This window comes from Typopeltis vanoorti, chromosome 12 (genome assembly GCF_054136105.1).
Source record: "Typopeltis vanoorti isolate ZY-2024b chromosome 12, IOZ_Tvanoo_1.0, whole genome shotgun sequence".
Lineage (NCBI taxonomy): Eukaryota > Metazoa > Arthropoda > Arachnida > Uropygi > Thelyphonidae > Typopeltis > Typopeltis vanoorti.
Genome location: NC_143560.1, coordinates 70,731,523 through 70,746,202, shown reverse-complemented (window position 1 = coordinate 70,746,202; position 14,680 = coordinate 70,731,523). Strand labels below are relative to the sequence as shown.

At 35.1% G+C, this 14,680-nt stretch overlaps 1 protein-coding gene across 2 annotated transcripts in view; it reads right to left on the bottom strand.

The window, feature by feature from the left end:
• Arms (Ankyrin repeat-rich membrane spanning) overlaps positions 1-14,680 on the bottom strand; it is a 640,210-nt gene that overhangs the window by 305,851 nt on the left and 319,679 nt on the right. For both annotated transcript variants that reach the window (XM_090402051.1, XM_090402052.1), the window contains exon 12: positions 1,856-2,020. In XM_090402051.1, coding sequence (XP_090258177.1) covers positions 1,856-2,020 — 165 coding nt within the window. The remainder of the gene's footprint in view (positions 1-1,855; positions 2,021-14,680) is intronic.

Here is a 14,680-nt window from a genome sequence, read left to right as displayed (position 1 = left end):
ATGTTAGTATTTCCATTCAAACTTCTTTCAAAATCTGGATCATGCTTTTCCAAAAGAGCTATGTTAGTTTCGAATTGCCAGCAAAGGTTGGTCAATTGGTAGAGCCTCTACTACTAATGGCACATGCAAAAAGTTAAGCAAGTTTGAGCACAGTTAGTAGTTGGAAGGGGTTCAATCATTCGATGCTATTGGCACACTCTCCCTCGATTAGTGTTTGGACTCCCTAGAGGTGTCACATAATAATAATAATGACGGAAAGCTTCAGAGAGAGAATTTTGGAAGTTAGGCCTTTAGGCTCAACAGATTAATATTCACACAATCGCAGATCACAGCATAACAACACAAAGACGCATGACACAAGCCATGTCCGATGGGCACACTGCCAATAGCAAGTCAGCAATACCTTTTGCGTGATAGCATCAAGGTGCTGAAGAGCCATAATTCCAAAGCAAGTGATGTAACTTTGGAGTAAGTGGCAATTCGAAAATGTCCATAAGTGTGAAGTGCCATGTCAGGATATGCCCGTAAACTGTAATAAAAAAAACTATCCTCGGATAATGGAGAAAACTATGGCACAACTGAAAAAAAAAACCAGCACAAACCACAGGAATAGTTTGTTATAGGGAATTTCTTTTAGCATAGCATTATACCGATGGTTGTACTACCTTACCCCAGTCCTGAAGATACTTTCAGGTGCAAACTTTGTTTGCTCACACTTGGATAAAGGATTAAATTAAATTTATTATAGTCTAACCAAGTGAAAAATAAACTTTCAACATCTTTGTCTAAATCCAGAGTAATTTAATAAAAAGGTGGCACACCATTTGGCAACTCCTATAGGTAGAGATGACCTTGCTAATGCTTCTGCCTGGTATCTCCACTTGGGCCTGGCTCCCACTGAACAGACCTCAATAAAGGTTGAAACTAGTCTGGGTAGTGGCCCTTCCCTTAATGCATAAACATTATACATATCCGCAAGGAGATGTGTTTTGCATTTTAGGAGATACTGAGATACGAGTGATGTTATCTTGCTCCACCTTTGCAATGAGTTGCATGGTGTTGTACTACCTTACCCCAGGCCTGAAGATACTTTCAGGCGCAAACTTTGTTTGCTCACACTTGGATAAAGGATTAAACTAAATTTATTATACCAATGGAGTTTACATTGGAACTTTTCTTAGTTTGTTATAACGGTGCATGCCACAGTGAAGTTGAATGTACTCTCAAAACAAATTAATTACATCCTTGTACTTCAATGGAATAATGCTTGTACATATCTGATTAAGGATTATTATTTTAACCAGTTGAATTTATTTTTTTAAATAAATTCAACTGGTTAAAATAATAATTTTTTTTCTGTTTGTTTTATTTCTCTCCATCTTCTGATCAAAGTGTGAAGACCTGCCAGATTTTCTACATGAAACACAAAATAATTATGAGGTGTAGTATATAAAAGAAAAAAATGCAACAGTGGCAAATGAACTTTGATCTAATGTCACTCATTTGGTTTTAAGTGGCCACTCACAATGCAGGTGTACTAGAGGTTTATAAAAAACCTTCCGTGTCTGATTGCAATCAGACAATGGAAGAGAAAGAGAGTTCATAATTAAAGTAATAAATGTACTTAATAGTATGTGTAACTTATTTTAACAGTATTACAACACCAAACCAACTAAATTATAAAAAAATATTTATCAATTGGCTCATATTTTGTAGGTGGCAGCCACAATAAAAAATAAAAAATAAAATAAAAATGTGCCACAATTCTGTCACATGTGATTCAGATTTTAAACATCCTTACTCAACAATGTTATTAAATTTGTAATTCTCTGGGTGAAAAAAAAAAAAATTATACCTTCCAATTTATTTAAAAGAAATGATTTTCCACTTCCCCATTTTGCATATAACCCAACAGATATGGGCATAGACAGAGATGGTTCACTAAGAATATCAGCCAAGGCACTACTGTACAAATCATAGCCAAGCAAGTTTTCACTATCTTCATTGGTGTTAAGACGTCCTGAAATAAGAAAATTACAAAACATTTCAATGAAAGAAAAATGTTTAAAAAATTAATTAATAAAATGCACTGAAAAAAAAAACACACTCAAGAATTAGACTGACCAAAGATGCTAATAAAAGGAAGTATCCATTTATATTTAGTGGAACGAAATGAAATTAATACAGTATAATCCCTCAATTATCTGACACAAAGGGAAATCAGTTGCTGGTCAGACAGTTTATGGGTCAGTTAACTAAAAGGTTCAATTATTCAATGGGATAATTGAGAGAGTACTGTATACAAGATTTCCCACTTCATGCATTTCTTGACTGCTGTAAATATAGACATGCATGAGAATATATGAAACTGTGAAGATATGAAAAATCCAAACTAAAGATCCATGGAGTTAACTTAAGATAATTGAATACAGGGAACATATTCATACATAAGTAATAGACATTACACAGATCTAAATAGAATAAACTGATTAAAGAATATGCGTATTCAAAAGAGAAGAGAATAAACACTTATGAATGAACATACAATAGAAACATTATTATATATATGTTAGGGCCAAAGTTCGAAACCAGTCAGTTCATGAAATGGCTAGTCTCTTGGCACACTGGCCAAATTGATCGACCAGTCTGGAAAATATGCTATAATTTTATTTCTTTGAGCTTTGGCTGGCCAGTTTAGGATTTGGTCAGTCATTCCTAGCTAAACTTATTTCAACAGTTTTCTTGCACTATTTCCTGTGACTGATATGAAAAATTATTTTGACGATGCATTGAAAGTACTGTGAACATTAATCAAGTGAAAGAAGCTAAAACCAAAAGAAAGAAAGAAAGACAATGTGGATTGTCATCATTTAAGATGATCTGACATCATCATCATCATCATTAGAAGAAATAAGTTAATAGTTCCTGTCAGTGAAGACAATGCTCCAGTTTTGTATTACATAAATATCTGAGGAACTGTTTGATATTTGTGAAGACACGCTTATTAAATGAGGACACATGACAATACACAGAGGGGAAAAGAATTATACAGTAAGTACAAAAACATAACAAAAGAACTTATCACATATCTATGGCTTTGTAAACCTGTCAGACCAAAATGTCCATTCCTCACAAAGGTGTAGTTTCTAGGCCTCAAGATGTCAAGTCAATTTTAACATGTAAAGTAAGGTGGATGGAGAATACAAGTTCATACTTAATTATCAGGATCAATTGACAAAACATTTGTTTTTATGACCACTTAAAAACAAAATAACAGAAGTTGTATACAACCTGCTGGATATTTTCACTATTATTGAAGCCCCAAATGTGTTGCAATCAGACAATGGAAGAGAAAGAGTTCATAAATAAAGTAATAAATGTACTTAATAGTATGTGCAACTTATTTTAACAGTATTACAACACCAAACCAATTAAATTATAAAAAAAAATTTATTAATTGGCTTATATTTTTCTGGATTTCAAACCAGCATCTTCAGAGCACATTACATGTTTCAGTTAACAAATAATAATGAGTAAGTGAAAGAGTTCAAATTGTAATGGACAAAAGATCTAAAGTCCTATTTTGGTGTCCTCTAATATTGTAAAAAAGAAGTTTACAGCAATGTTAGAGTTGATCTTAAGATAACAGTCTCCCAAATTTTTGGGAGACTGTTATGTATTCTCCTAACCCGAACCATACTTGTTCGGGTTAGGAGAAGGCTTCATAGCCATAGCTGACTCTAAAAATAATCTTTCTGGCCTATAATGACTTCTATAAAGCACAATGGTTTTCTTCCATCTAATCCTATGTGAAGGGGTGTTCAAAGCATAGTCTGCCCATCCAAACTTGACATAATAATGGTAGTTCTCCAAGGTAGATGTTAACAGATCATCCTGTCTGTCCATATAGGCCAAGTAACTCCATCCCCAGGATGTGCCCAGGGGATGGAGTTTATCCTTAGGAGGTGTTATATTTTATATAGCCAGATCAGAGTTGCTAATTTAACATGTGGTTTGAGTGTGGTGCAAAGGTCATATTTTATTAGTACTTTGGCTATCTTTTCAGATGTACCTTGGACATAGGGAATAGTGGTGTATTGTTTTTATGTGCTTGAGGAGGAGGAAGTAAGAGGTCCACGTAGTATTTTATCTATTTTGTAGGAGCTGTAGCAATTGTCCAGGAAAGTATGGCGAAGATATTTAAGTTCTGTGGAAAGAGCTGCATTATTAGGACAAACAGCCCTAGATCTGTGTGTGTTTTTAGAAACCATACTGTTGGGCTGGATGATGCTGTGATTGTTTATATACACTGAGTTAGCTTTGCATAAGGAACACTCACCTAATAATGCATTGATCCACCTCTCTGCAATCACGGCTCACAGATGCCTAGGAACAGATTCCACAAAGTGCTGAACATCCTCCATGCATAACTTGACCCATGTCTGCTGCAGCAACTCCGTCAGTACACGCTCATAATGTGGAGAAGGATCAGCAGTTCTCACACTGTGTTCTAGCATATCCCACATGTTCAATTGGGTTATAATCAGGGGAGTTTGGAAGGGAAGGCAATGTGGTTAATTCATTGTCATGTTCCTCCAACCACTCAGTAGTTGTACAAGCCAATGAAAAGGCGCATTTTTCTGGTGAAGGATGGCACTGTGATCGAAGTAGACCTTTTGCAGATATGGTAGGAGATGGTCAGCTAACAGGTCCCTGTAGTGTTTACCATTCAGTGTTTGTGGGATGATAACAAATGAACCTAGGGCATGTCAGGAAAAAGCTCCCAAGACCATAACACCACCTTCACCGGCCTGTTCAACCACAACTGTGCAACCAGGGGATAGGGCTTCATGCTGTTTACCCAAATGTGAAACCATCCATTAGCATGTTACAGCAGAAAATGGGACTCATCACTCCAGTCAACCTTCTTCAATATGTCAAGGGTCCATTGTCAACATTCCTTGGCCTATGCGAGGCATTGTTTGAGATGCCTAGCCATCATCATGGGGTACCCTTGTTGGTCTATGGCTGTGGAACCCCAGGGGAAGCAAGGTACAGTGCATGGTACACGCGGAAATGGGTCAAACTGCCCTGATGTTGTACTGGTGGGTGAGCTGTGTGACTGTTGCATGTTATTGTTAAAATATCAGTTGTGACACTTGACAGTCAGCTCAAGGATCAACTACGTGTGGCTGACCAATGCGAGTTCTTCTGCTGGATATCTGTTCATGGTCAATCAGTCCCGGTACACCCTTGATACACTAGTATGGGAGTAACCAACAAGTGTAGCTATTTCTGAAATAGTGGCACCTGTCCTCCAGCCCCCAACTATCTGCCTGCGGTCAAATTGGCTTATGTTTCCATGTTTCCTCATTACTGGCAAACGTTTACTGATTGTATACAAGGGATAGGCATGCCCATTTATAGTAGCTGCACTTGACATTGATATTACATGGTACCTCATTATTGTGACAAATATAAATTTGGGGGGGATCCTAATACAAAGCTAACTCAGTGTAGATATCTTCCTTTCTGTGTGTGTGTTGGCTTTCTATAAATGGAAAAAGATAGCGAACCATCTGAAAGCTGGGTGACTAATGTGTCAAGAAATGCAAACAGTTATTAGATTTTTTTTCCTACTGTGAAGTGAATTTTGGGATGTTGACTGTTTAGATAAGTAACAAAATAATATGAAGTGTTTTATCCATGAAGCCATATTGTAAACACATCAGCAACAAAGTGTAACCACACTAAGGCCTTGTATGTAGCTGTGGAAAGTATTTTGTTTTCGAAGTGTTCCATGTTGAAAGTTGACTAAAAGGGGAAGAGTGAGGGGGGGGGGAAACCTGTAGCAGTACTATTAGTCTGTTTGTAGATTTTTCCTTGCCATGTTAAGTAACCTATATGCACAGTAAATTTGGATAGTTTGAAGATATTGGGGGGGGGGATTAGACTTTGTTAATTCCAGAGTGTCTCTTAGTGGTATATTAGTAAATAAAGATATGACATTGAAACTAATCATTATATCAGTATTTTCAAGGATGTGATTTTTAACTCATTGTTGCATGTTAACTGAAACATGTAATGTGCTCTGAAGATGATGGTTTGAATTCCAGAGAAATCTAAGCCAGTTAAGAAATGTCTTTTTTTTTTTTATAATTTAGTTGGTTTGGTGTTGTAATACCAAATATAATAAAACCTAAAATAAGTTATGAATAACGTTCTACACCTTAGCTTGTCTATTAGATCAAGGCTGTCCATGGGCTGGATGCAGCCTGCAGTGCGATTTTGTGCGGCCTGCCTGTGGATTTTGATTTTCACGAGTGAAAAAATAAAATAACAATTTGAATTGAATGTGTGTTAGATATTTTAATTCTATCACTAATTGATAATCTCGATGTTGGTAATTTTATTTGGTGTTTTTACATCACTACATACCCACATGTTTTTCAAACATTAGATGTGTCAAAGAAGCGTTCTTACACTGTTTTGTTGCAATGCGCATGCTCCGGGTGCTCCCAGGGAACGTGAGCTCTTGATTAATGCTAAACCTAATGAATGGCAGGACTCTCCAAGTAATTTAATATATGTACTGTATTTATTATTCTGGATGTGGCCCTCGGATAGGTCTTTTTTTTTTTTTTTTTAATGTGGCCCTCGGATTACCTAAGGTTGGACAGCCCTGTATTAGATTAATAGTATGTGGCCTGAACTAAAAGATGGTACATAGTAAACTGAGACACGACCAACACCAAGGTTCCATAGAAAGGACTAATCAAGACATTCAGAATGTCATGGTTATGACATGAAGACAAATGAATCACGAAACTGAGCTGAAGCTCTTAGATTTATTCATTTTATGAAAAATTGCTCATACCACAGAGATTTAGAGCAGTCATCGTATGAGGACTTGTTTGGCTGAAAAGGCTAAAATAGGTCTTGAGCACTTCACAACTATGCAAAGACATCATGGACAAGCTTGTAACAGATGATGATGATCTAGAATGAGCAGAACAAGAAATAAAAAGTAGCACAAATGTCATGAATATTGATAATGATGATGACAAAACAAATGATGAAAACAAGACAGAGCTCATGAATATTAACCAAGAAGTACTTAACAAAGACAAGAACATATTGTGAATAGTATGTGCAGTGGAATGTACATCTACCGATTCTTGTGAATCTTGAGAGCAGTCCGTTCATGTGATCTATGGAACGATATCTGAAGAAAAAAATGACAAGCTACAGAAAGAAAGTTATATGCACCATCTGTAAAAACAAAGCAATAATTTATAGGAAAAAAAACATTAGCATACACCATTTTGCAGATTCAAGCTACAAAAAAATCTGATGTCAAGTGGCCACTAGCTAATGTGGGAGACAAAGTTTATATCTACATACCTCAAGTTGACAAAGTCAGAGTAATCCAAGAGGTGTGGTTGTGGTGGTTATGAGAGTCAGAAATGGTTTTTACAAGCTGGAGATAGAGCATGGTGTGCCTCAAAAAATATTTGCTAGAAATGAATTTTCACTCAGTGAGAAGTTTATAAAGCTGGAGTCAGTGTGCAGAAGAAATATCGCTTAGAAGCATCCTATCCAGTTAATCAGTGGTGGACAAGGTTACACTCAAAAGGTCCTCAAGAAAAACAGAAGTAAATGCAGATCTCTAAAGTATTATGGAATTCCAAGTGTCAGAAATGTAATAAGTAGGGTAGATTGAAGCAAATTGTAGAGCTTCAAAATTGTCATATTGTAATAAGTACAGGTACAGTTCATATAAAAAGAGTTCAATAAATTCATAAAACTTTGCAATTTAATTGTTAATATCACTTTACCTTTATATTTTGAGACAAATGAAAGAATTTTTATTGTACAAAATGCAAATAAAGCTCTTTCCAAAATATTTCAAAATAAGGTTATTAATAAATAAATAAATAATAATAAACCAGTAACTTCTGACTTTGGCCAATAGTCTCTAGCCATTACTAAAACTGGCCAGCCAGAGTCTGAAATGATAACAGACTTGACATGCTTCTTATTTTCGGACTTTGGCCAATTGGTATGTATGTATGTATATGTGTGAAGTAGTCAGCCATTTTGCAAACTGACCTGATTTTAAACTTTGGCCTTAACATATATACACTAAAGAGGATTAAAGTGGGAGAGGATATGAAATGATTGAATGAATGAATGAAGACTGTTAATCTATTACTGAGGCATAATAGTAGTGAGTTAGGAAGTACAGCTATGGTAGTAAGAGGTTTGATGTGCAGGCTGTGTAGAAGAAATGGTATTAGTTTTTGGATGTGTGGAATGAATTTAATGGTAGAATAGACTTGAAAGAGAGATAACCTGCACATGAATGGATTTTTCATCAGGAGCCTGGAGAAATTATTTACTGAGATGAGATCTGATATAGAGAGTCAAGGAACTTAGAGTATGGAAAGAATGGTGCATGTGTGTGAATGCGTTAAGTTCAGATAAAATATGCAAGTGTCATAATGATATGAATGTCAATCACTAGGGTTATGAATCTGGTGAAAGGGCAGATTGTAAACATTGTGTTTGGACTTTGTGTGTGTATGTGGGGGATGGGAAAAAGAAAGTTACTCAACTGGCCCAAGCAGACTACAGATGTAAGTATACAAGAGTATACAAAAAAGAAAAAAAAAAAAGCTAAGAGGTAACTTGTTATATACAAATGCCAGGAGCATTAAGAACAAAGGGGTTGAGTTTGCAGTCTTGGTGAATATGTTGTGGCTTAGGATTTAGCATTAGTAAATGTCTGATTCTCAGATGCAGGTGTAGTAACTAAATCGTGTAAATTTTATACTATTTTTTTAAGAACAGATGAGATAGGAGAGGAGACAGGTGCTACTAATCATATCAGATGATTTGGATCCAGTTAAGGTAGAAACTCATGAAAGCAATAATAGTAATAACTGTTCCATATATATAGCAGTAAGTTTGATGCTATCAGGTGTAAAGTGGAGGTTAATAGGATGAAATATATGGTGGGGTATTCCTACAGACCTGGAAGACACATTATGGAGATGATGAAATGCATTGCCAAATTACCCTAACAGGTACTAAATGAGTAATCATTATGGGTGACAAATTAACTGAGCATGCATTGAATATCAAATAAAACTCATGATAAGAATGAAGGAGAATTTATTGAGCTGCAAGACAACCTTTTCAAAGAAGGTTGGAACATGAAAGAAAGAAGGAACATGAGATCAAAGAGTATTAGGTTTATTCCTAACGTCAAAATGGGAGTCTCAGTTAAGGATGTCAGTGCTTTGCAACAAGCTGTTGACAGTGATCCTGACATAATGACCTAGGAAGTAACTATATGGATGTTCCAATTAGGCAGGTCATATGTGGAAACACATAACTGGAAATTAAGACAAACTCAGGAGAATACTCTCTTGGTCCCATGTTATCATCAGTGCAAGGAAAGCTATGAAGAGATGCTTAAATAATGCACTATCTGAATTTGTCCCTAGAGTTTAATGAACAAAAATGATGAGAGTGAAATGGATGTGAACCCTTATTAAGCAAGATATCCATAAGAAGAAGATGATGTGGAAAGATATCGTGAGAACAGGAGTGAGAGGAATTTAGAAATATGAAGTATTGTACAGAAAACTAAATTGGAATTTGTATATTGTTTAAGAAAATTAACAACATTTTTGTAGGTAGTTTTCGGTACCCCACCATATATTTCATCCTGTTAACCTCCACTTTACATCAGATAGCATCAAACTCACTGCTATTGAGACCACATATTAATACAAAGAGTTTATTAAAAATAAACGATTAAAAAACACGACAAGTTTTGTGCGTCATAAGACTTACATCATCAGGAGTAATGGTACATAAAAGTTTTACACAACAAAAGCTTATTGACAATTAATTACACATAAGTTGTTTTTAATAACTTCACAACTGTTAAATAATTGAAAAACCAGGATACAAATGATATATTCGTTACTGTATGCCTGCTGGAACATTGCCTATATCCTAGGTCCGTGGCAGTTAAATTTTTATGAAGGTAGACCACACTTGATGTAAAATCAAGCCTTGATTTTTATTGCACTGTGTAGGGATCCTAAACATTTGTGTGGCTTCTTTAAATTTTCTTGTGAAACAACTATTATCAATGTTGTTTTTGATATGACATGTTTGTCTGTTGCCAGAGTACTTGATGGCCAGTAGTGGCTGTATGGAATGATAAACCTCAAGCCTAATATTGTTGGCCTCACTGGTTTGACAGGAAGGTTGTAGATTCCATGCTCGATCTGGATCATCAAGTCTTTGGCTAGTATGTATCTAGGTGTGATGGCAAAGTTTTGCCTGACTGCTGAGTGTGTGTTGATGGTGGTGGATAGATTAATCACCTTGTTTTCGGGCAGTCTTGGAGACGTGCTTGACTTATTTTAGATTTTCAAACTTTTTGATGTGCAGACTTTTTATTTTTGTGAATTCCTTAGCTGTGGATATGTTCGATATGTCTGAGAGGATCGTCTAAAGGTCTGCATTCACCGTCACAGAAAGCTCCTCTTGCAGTGTATAGATAGTTCCATTGGTGTCAGCAAGCACCAAGTGCACTGCACCAATTTGTTCTTATAGTAGAGCTAAGCTATGGAGCTTATAAATGCAGAGCACCTTGTTGGAATGGAACCTGTGTTTTAATTTAACACAACTGGGAATAACTTTGTTATTCCTACATCGTTTAAGGAAGGTTAGCCTGCTGAATTCTCTCACTAGTTTCAGTTTTAACTTACCAAACTTGTGAGCCTTGCTTGTGACTGTATCTGGATGATTGTAATCCTGGTGTTTAGGTTTATATGTTGATTCTCCAGCATCATATATTGTTTAAAGAAATTAACAATGTATAGGATTACAATCATCTGACTTCACTAAGATCTATCAATTTGGTGTATGAACATGGTGGGTGCACTGCACTACCATACTGCACTACCATACACTGAATGCTGAGATAGAACCTCCTTCCCCTGCATGAGAAACAGATTCTGGAAATGTTTAATGAACTGGTTAGGGCCTTCGTTTGAGTCTGAGCTCAAGAAGATTTCAGAGGATGATGTAAAAACTAATTTATCTAACTACCATACCTATCATTATCTTGAGCATAGTGGTGAAGATTTTAGAGAAGTTGGTAAAAAGTTCCATTCAGAAATGGGTTTACTAAAGGGAGGTCATGTCTAGTCAATTTGCTCATATTTTATAAAAATGTTACAGCAGAGTTGAATAAAGAGAATGGATACCACAACACAAAAGGCTGCTGCATAAACTGGAGGATATGGCACTGGAATATAAACTACTGACTTAGATAAGTGTGTGGTTGATGAACAGCATCAGAAAGTGGTACATAAAGGATGTCAACCTGTGAGATTTAAGGTGACCAATGGTGTACCTTAGGGACCAGCCCTTAGACCAGTGTTTCTCAATCTTCTTTCATGTGTGCCCCATTTTTTATATTAGTTTTTGTGGTGCACCCCCACCTTCCCCCCCTTGCAATTCTTGTTTTGAGACACTGACAAAATCCATAAAAGTTAGCAAAATTTCAAAACAAAACAAAAAAAAAAAAACAACTAGAAATTAATTAAAATTTTTAAATATTCACACAAATTTAAATACACGATCAAATCTTTTGAAAATTCTATAGATCTAGAATCACTGCACAGCCTATCGAATCGTATCGGCCTTTCAGAAACATTCACAATTTCATCACGGGAAGTCTTGAATGTTCTGGAAATGTTTCTGTGAGTATAAATAAGGTTTGAAATGATAAGACAGAAGTAACTGCAACAGTGACCAACACTGAGAAGTTGACAGTCAGCATTGTTTTACTGCTATTCACAACGACTGTGATACACTTATAAAAACAATCTATTCTAGTATAGAAAAATACATAAATTTTTAATTGGACGTAAGTAGGCATCTGAAGACTGTGGAGCATCAACGTCAACAAATTCAGATTCACAGAATATCACTCCGAAAGTAAAATCAAGAAAGTACGCTGCAGATTATTTAGATTTCGGTTTCACAAAGATTGAAGTAAATGATGAAGAAAGACCACTGTGTGTGTTATTTGTTTGGCTGACAGCATGAAACCAAATAAACTTAAAAGATATTTGGAAACACTTCATAAGGAGTATGTTAACTAATCTAGACAGGTCTTTGCTGCCAAATTGAAATGTTTTGAAAAGCAAAAATCTAGCATTAAAAGAGCTTTATCACGAAAAAGCTTTACTAGCGCCTTACAAAGTTGCATATGAAATAGCTAGATGCAAAATGCCCCACACTATCGAAGAAGATCTAATTCTGACAGATGTGATTGATATTGTGGAAACTATGCATGGAGAAAGTTTTATTAAACAACTACAGTGCATAGCTCTATCAAATGATACTGTTGGTCAGTGAATTGGATATATGTGAAGATATGCAACAACTACTTTTGTCAAAGCTTTGTGATCATTTATTCTCAATTTAGCTTGATGAGGCAACAGATAGCAACAAGGATTATCATTTAATGCTTATGTTTGATTTTGTGATGGATTATCAGCAGTTGAAAAGTTACTTTTTTGTAAACCAATAGAAAGAAGAGCCACAGCACCTGAATTGTTCAAAATATTGGATGATTTTATATGCAAGGCAAACATACAGTGGAAAAATTGCATTGGAATTTGCACTGATGGTGTCTGAGTTATGTCTGGAAGGTTTAAAAGTTTACAAGGCTTTGTGAGGGGAAAATCCCCACAATGTATTTGAACACATTGCATGATTCATAGAGAAGCTCTTGCTGCAAAGGAAATTAGTCCTAGTCTAAACATTGTGTTAACAACAATTATAACCCTGGTGAATTATATAAAATTGAGACCCTTAAAATCAAGACTGTTTTCTGAACTTTGCAAAGACATGGCTGGAACAGAACATTCAATATTACTATTTTATGTGAGACAAGATGGTTATCATAGGGAAAATGTTTACGTATTTATGAATTAAGAGACGAAATAGCAATCTTCTTGGAAGAGGAAAATCATGAAGAAGTAGAGAAGTTTAGAGACCACTTATTTGTGATAAAATTGAACTACTTGGTTGACATATTCGAGAAACTAAATATATTAAACCTACAACTGCAAGGAAAAAATACACATATCTTAGAGAAGAGTGACAAAGTTAATGGCTTTTGCAAAAAAAAAAAAAAAAAAAAAAAAAAAACATGTTATGGAACAAAAAAGATAGAGCAACAAAAATTAGAAATGTTTGCAAATGTGGATGAATTTATCAAAACCTACAAGAAGTGCAACACATCAAAGTTTTATTTGTAACTATTGAAAATCATTTAATAATATTTACAAAGGATTTTAGAAACTATTTTGTAACCGACGACAACATAATGGCAATGTATGAGCGAGTTAGAAACCCATTTCAAATTAGCCATGAAGGTTTCTTAACTAAAGAAGAGGAACAATTTAGACTTCACACAAGTGACGAAAAAAGACAATTTGCATCTAAATCATTGTTTTAATTTTGGGCCTGTGTTGATGATGAATTTTCTGCACTAAAGTCAAGAGCTTTTAGTGCACTTTTGCCATTTCCAACATCTTATCTTTGTAAAATCGGGTTTTCTGCAGTGGCTGCCTTAAAAACAAAATAGTTAAGACCTCAGTTTAAATATAGAAAGAGAACTAAGAGTGTCAATTTCCATTGTATTTCATCTTCGTATGAAAAGTTTTGCTCCGCAATACAGGCCCAAGGAAGCCATTCATTTTTAAATTCATTGTTATTGTTTAGTTTTAATTAGTTGCTTGGAATATTTTGCAATATTAATATGTTCCCATAAGCATAACTAGTTTATTCCATGCAATGGATTTTATACATTTTATTATTTTATTTTCAGAGTGTATTTTGTGTTTATTTTGTTTTTGTGCCAATAAATAGTTTCATTAAATGTTTTTTGTTTCAGTAAAGTGGTTTTTCGGTTTTTCCTTTGATTTCCACTTTCTTCGTGCCCTCCTTTATGTATTTTATCTCAACCTATGCACCCCATAGGTTGAGAATCACTGATATAATGGAATAATTTCACCTGACTGGCAGAAATTTAAAATTTCAGTCAAGTCTTATGATGGTGTTACTGTTCCAATTGTTTACATTATTCTGGAAATGGTGGAGCTAGAATGCATTGCACTGTCCTTCTAGGCTACATACCTAATAACACTAAAATGCTGATGAAATTCATCTTCAGGTTACTAGCCACTACATTCTGGGTTTATGTTGAAGTTCAAAAGTTGAATATAAATCAGCATCAACCAAATATTATGTATTTCAGATTGATATGTTTGTGAGTATTGCTGGATTTGTTTTAGCCAGCTATCAAGCATTAAATAATTAGACTAGAGGAGATCACTTCCAGTTAATTGGAGTCAGATTACTAATAGAGTAATCTTACTATAGAAAACTAGAGTTATGGAACAAAAAAGGTAAAGCAACAAAAATTAGAAATGTTTGCAAATGTGGATGAATTTATCAAAACCTACAAGAAGTGCAACACATCAAAGTTTTATTTGTAACTATTGAAAATCACTTAACAATATTGACAAAGGATTTTAGAAACTATTTTATAACCGACAACAACATAATGGCAATG